At 40.2% G+C, this 6,000-nt stretch overlaps 1 protein-coding gene across 1 annotated transcript in view; it reads right to left on the bottom strand.

Moving 5' to 3' along the window:
- Nucleotides 1–1,000: 1,000 nt before the first annotated feature.
- LOC149479725 (ras-specific guanine nucleotide-releasing factor 1-like) overlaps nt 1,001–6,000 on the bottom strand; it is a 50,411-nt gene continuing 45,411 nt past the window's right edge. Inside the window, exons 32-33 of the mRNA XM_089707502.1 lie at nt 1,423–1,491; nt 1,001–1,201 (exon numbers count right to left, since the gene is read on the bottom strand). Coding sequence (XP_089563628.1) covers nt 1,001–1,201; nt 1,423–1,491 — 270 coding nt within the window. The remainder of the gene's footprint in view (nt 1,202–1,422; nt 1,492–6,000) is intronic.

Raw genomic sequence — 6,000 nt, 5'->3', positions numbered from 1 at the left:
TTAAAGGTGCTAAAGCAACAAACAACGCAGCCAGCAGGGGCCGTATCATGACCATGAGGTCATGACTTCTTATTTCCAGACAGATTACGCAGTGAATTGAACTGACTGGCAAATTCATATTATACCATCATTAACCATGGCATATTGCGATCATAATATGATTTTGCCAGTCAGTTCAATTCACGGCATAAACTGTCTGTAAATAAAAGGCCATAATACGGCCTCAGAGAAGCTTACGAAGCTGGCGCAGCTTGCAGCCCGCCGCTCTAGTACAGGGTGGAGGAGAAATACCAAACACAATTTAAATGTATCGCTGAGCCCTTAGTGACACAGACACTAGAACAGCCAGCAAAGACACTAAAGCCAGCTACTCACGTACTTGCAGCAGGGGCAATATTGGAATTGCACCCTTAATTGGCACCTTAATTGCAATGTGTATAAGTTGGGACAATTTAGAGAACAGCTGAAATTGATTTTCCCAATATTACCCCTGCGGCAGATACGTGAGTAGCCGGCTTGAATCAACAAAAAAATTCTATTTTTTAACTAAGATTTTCAGACAACCAACCAATCAAGACGAAAAGTGGTGATAAAAATCAACTAAAAAAAAACCAACAAACACAAAACACACAAGAGTCAATATAATGCGATATTAGCCACAGCCAGCAAAGACAAATAAAAGAAAAATCGAACATCGAACATCGATTTTTGAAAATAAACCCAGCAAACACAATTAAGCGCGTCATACACGGTGAAGATACTATAATATTTTATGTTAATACTATAATATTTTGTTAAATTTTGTGTCAGTGTTTCGGGTCATTTGTAACAGGATGGCGGTTCTACAGGGGTCTTAGTACGCAATGACAAAAAGAAAAATGATGGTCAGAACGCTGATACCGGATACCTTAAGATACTGTAATATTTTATATTAGAGAATCTTAGCATAAAATATTATAGTATGTTCACCGTGTGTGACGCGCTTTAGAATCAGAATAATTTATCGTTCAGCCCGTAATGGAGCTAGAGCAGCCAACGAAGCCCGTCTCCGTCGCTGAGCAGCGGGTGAAGCAGGTGAAGCTGGCGCAGCTTGCAGCCCGCCGGCCGAGCCGCGCGCCGCTCGGGGCTCCTGCTCTAGGGAGAGGGTATACTGTACCTCTTCGGAGTACGCGAGCGCGGGGTCTAGGAGGAAGTCCGTTACCTGGAACGGATTTTTTATATAAATTTATAAAGTATAGAAAAAAAGACGTGTGGCACTCGGAGACTGCCGCGGTAAAACTATTGCATGCTATGCCTTCAAGCCACACCTCCGCGCCCGTCCCCGTGGGGAGCGTGAGGTTTTTTCGTTACGGAATTTCTAGATTCGGTCCCCGCGCTCAAGGCCCGCGATAGAAGCTATGCAATAGCTTAAAAATTGCTTACCTTGGAAATGTGATCAATTTTGTATGGCGTCTGTTGGAAGTTGCGTATCTCCCGTATTACATGGGCAATCTGTAAGAGATAATATGAAATACAATAAACAATTGTTTCAGTTGTATTAAGCTGACTACTCACGTACCTGCAGTAGGGGCAATATTGGAATTGCACCCTTAATTTGCTCTTTAATTGTGATGTGTATAGGCCAGTAGGGGCAATTTAGAAAAAAAAGTGAAGTCCCGTGTCCCCAAGTGGGGTATGGGGCAGATGCATTATACATGTTTCACTGATCGATTTTCTTTAGGGACAAGTAGGTGATTAGCCTTCTGTGTCCTGCCAGACCGAGACTCTTCGTCTCCACCGGGAATCGAACCCAAGACCCCTCGGTGCTACGCTCACGCGTCAACCACTGTACCAAGGAGGCGGTCGGCAATTAAGAGAACAGCTGAAATTGTTACAACCGCCTTACAACTGAGATTATTCCAATATTGCCCATATTGCATCTCGGTTGCATGGCGAGTTGGCCCAGTCATTTAAGGTTGATGTTCCGACCGTCCCTCCATACATTTTTGATTACCTCTAAACACTTAACACAGACACTATTTCTTTAAAACTAATCATTTTATCACTTCTCTATAATGAAATGTGTGCGCGTTCGACCTTTTTAATCAATAATTTACAATATTTACTTAGAAAAACAACAGTAAAATACCGGAAAAATTTGACACTTCTACAGTAGTGTGCGTGACTTTTGCCAAGCGAAACACGACATAAAGCACGACATCTAGCGCATAGACTATATACTTATTACAGATCTAGCGCGTCAATGTCTAAACGAAAGGCGATGTTTAGACATTGACGCGCTAGATGTCGTGCATTCGCGTTCGTTATCTTATGCATAATGAGCATAATTCTAATAAATCAAAGTTCTGTGTAAAAATTGAGTAATTTCATTTCCAATCGTTCAAAGAAAATAACAATAAAATAAAATAAAACTAATGACCTTAGAAACTATGTTTTTTTTTATTTATTACTCATTATTGTTCGTCCGTCGTAGGTCTGTAAACTGTATTGTACACTGAAGGTAAATGGTACTGTAGGTACTTTAGTTCGGCGTCGTTTCTCGTCGGCTTGATATAAAATTACATTCTTGATTTCATTGACACGCGCTATGATTTGCGCGCGGAATTTCTTGTGTTGTGAATTTATTTTTGTATGCTATGCATTTTAATTGATTCAAATTGCAATGTTTCTCTAGTATGCATTTGAGACTATATTGTAAATTGTAATAATTGATCGTGGGTATAGTAATTAATTATTCTAATAACGCAATTAGTAATATATAGACCGGGAGATACTGACACAAAATTTCGAGTCATTTGTAACAGGATGGCGGTTCTACAGGGGTCTTAGTACGCAATGACAAAAAGAAAAACGATGGCGTGAACGCTGGTACCGGCGGCTTAGTCGCGTGGGCGTTAGTCGAACTCGTCGGAAAATAGCGAAAGTCAAACGATTTGTAACAGTATGGCACTTATTTTTCCTGTAAGTTTGAGGATCAACAAATATAAATACAAAATTTCAAAGATCTAAGTGTTGGAAATCCTCACTTATATAAATTAATAATAAATTAAGTTTTCAAGTGTAACAGCACTTTTTCCCCCTACTAGAAGTATGGCAAATATAATAATGGTCACATTTTATCAAATACTCTCCAAAAATCCAAATGCAATACTGGTACAAAAAGTTTGGCGAAATAAAAATTTTTTGCAGATTTTCGGCGGTATGGCGACCATTTGGAATCGTCCGAAAAGTATGGCATGGCGATTTTCGTAAATGGCTGCACGACGATAGTTACCTGTGCTAAAGTTAGCCTGGTACAAATGGTTGAATGATTGTTTTATTTAAATCAACACATTCGCGTCGGTATGGCGGGCTGTAAGTCACACCGGAAAAGTATGGCATGACACTACCGCCTACTACTTTTTTATGGGCTATCGGTAAATTCTAAAATTTTTGTGTTACAAATCGTTTGACTTTCGCTATTTTTCCGACGAGTTCGACAAACGCCCACGCGACTAAGACACCGGTACCAGCGTTCACACCATCATTTTTCTTTTTGTCATTGCGTACTAAGACCCCTGTAGAACCGCCATCCTTGTTACAAATGACTCGAAATTTTGTGTCAGTATCTCCCGGTCTATGGGATTCAAAACAAAAAATTGGCCCGTGATTTTTATGAAATTTCACCACATTGCAAATCACATCAATCATAGTTCATACACATGTATGACGAAAGTGATTAGTATTGTGGCTAACATTGACTCATCAGTTCATCACTGAAACCAGTGATAAATCAGTACCTATATCATATTGTGTTTGAATATTTTTAAACAATGATATAAGTATACAATTATTATAAATCGGTAAACTATCAAAGTAATCACAAACTTGCAAACATTGGTAAAATGTCCAGTAGTTTATGAGCCTATTCATTACAATCAAACAAACAAACAAAGTTTTCCTCTTTATAATATTAGTGTAGACAAACACTATGAATACGATCACGAATGCAAATTCGGGGATTTTCTAATTATTGCTAATTAATAATAATTGAATTCGTTTTGAAATACTCTATAATTTTTAGTGTATAAATAGACATTTATAATGTGGTGCTCATTTTTTTTGTACTGCTAACGCTATTGTAGGTACCTATTTTCGTTGTTTTATTTCAAGTGAACACGGCCATACAATTTTGTCACGAGCCGCCTATGATTGTAGGTACTTTTGTTAGGCTCCTTCGTCGTCCGCGTCGGCTCGAAAGTTCTTGATTTCATTGTCACGCGCTATGATTTGCGCGCGGATTTTCTTGTGTTGTGAATTTATTTTTGTATTATTATTATTTTTTATTTATTTTTTTATTTTATTGATTCAAATAAAATATTTCACTAGTATGCATTTGAGACTATATTGTATTATGTATAATTTATCGTAGGTATAGTTATTCTTATAACGCAGTTATATTTTCGGTGGGACAATTTGACCCGTGATTTTTCTGAAATATCACCACGTTGCAAATCACATCAATCATACACACGTATGACGAAAGTATAGTGGCTATAATTGACTCATCAGTTCATCACTGAAACCAGTGATAAATCAGTACATATATCATATTTTATTGTGTTTGAATATTTTTTAAACAACGATATATACAATTATTATAATATATAAAGCTACACTACCACTCACTCACTGACTGACATCGGTTTTCTCGGAAACTACGGGGAAAGTGGGGGGGATAACGACGTGATCGTGTAGAGGTGCGCCGAGTGAGCAGAGGAAAAATATAGCGATCTCGATCACCTTCGAAAACCAAGTGGACCCCTGGAGGTGCGCAAAAACGGTGGTACCTGGAGGGGGGGTGTCTGAACAAAAAATGCTCGGAACTGGTGGCGATTACCAGGGGTGGTGGAAAAATGGGGATTTTCGCGAAAACAAGATGGCCGCCGTACTTTGCCAAAATCGCCGTTTATGAATCCTTACGTCTCAAATTTGGCACACGTGCTCTGTTCGAGCCGGCGAATCGATCGGTGCCCCGTTCGAGTGGCTCCGGGCCCCCGTTTCCAACTTCCATACAACGTAAAATCCAACGGCCCGCGGAAACGGTGCGAGTTGGGTGGGGGGTCCCGGAACTAAAAATGATCACCACCCTGGGACGCTACCAGGGAGCCATAGTGGGACGCTCGATTTTGGAATTTTTCCATTTTTGGCGCAAACATAAAAACGTAAATTTAGACGAGGTGGCGCAACGGAGAAATACACCAATGATGCATTCGTACTCGCCCAGCTCCCAGGATATCCAGAAAAATACGAAATCTTAAACTTTCCCTCATCTCTCGAAGACGGTCAACGGCCCGCGCAAACGGTAGCAGCTACATCTGGGGTGCTCGAACTAAACTTGGAGTAGACCTCGAGCAATTACCACAGATAGTGAAAAAAATTCAAAATGGCGGAAAAAATGGCTGCCGCCATACAATTTCTAAAACGGCCATCGCTGGGCCGATCGCGCTGAAACTTGGCACAGGGGCTTTAATCGAGCCGCACATTAAGGTGGGATACTCATAATTGAATTTCCACCGCTGGTTTCCGAGTTTCATACAACGCGAAATTCGACGGCTCTCCGAAACGGCGCAAGATAGGTGGGGGGTGTAGAACTAAAAAATGATCAGGAAGATGGGGCGCTACCAGGGCATTGGAGATATTTCAAATTGGACGCCATTTTTTTTTCAAAAATGGCCAATTTTTCAAAGCAAGATGGTGGCGCCGGTTACTTTACGATGGGTCTAAAAATTGACTTTTGTGCTCTTATCGGCCATATTTACAATACTGCATACTCAGAATCTCTCTCCGACCCCTGGTTTCCATTTTCCATACATCACGAAATTCAACGGCTCTCTGAACCGGTGGCAGGTAGGTCGGGGTCGCCGAAGTAAAAAATGCTTCAAAACCTGGTCCGCTTCCAGGCATATAAAAATTTTTGGTAAAAAGCGAAATTTTTTTTTTTCGAAAATTTTGTATGGA

This window comes from Colias philodice, chromosome 19 (genome assembly GCF_061535455.1).
Source record: "Colias philodice isolate Cphi_HAF_F1 chromosome 19, ilColPhil1 Martin Lab GWU primary, whole genome shotgun sequence".
In the NCBI taxonomy this organism is placed as follows: domain Eukaryota; kingdom Metazoa; phylum Arthropoda; class Insecta; order Lepidoptera; family Pieridae; genus Colias; species Colias philodice.
Note: the sequence above shows the minus strand (reverse complement) of the source record. Positions and strands in the feature narration are given on the sequence as shown.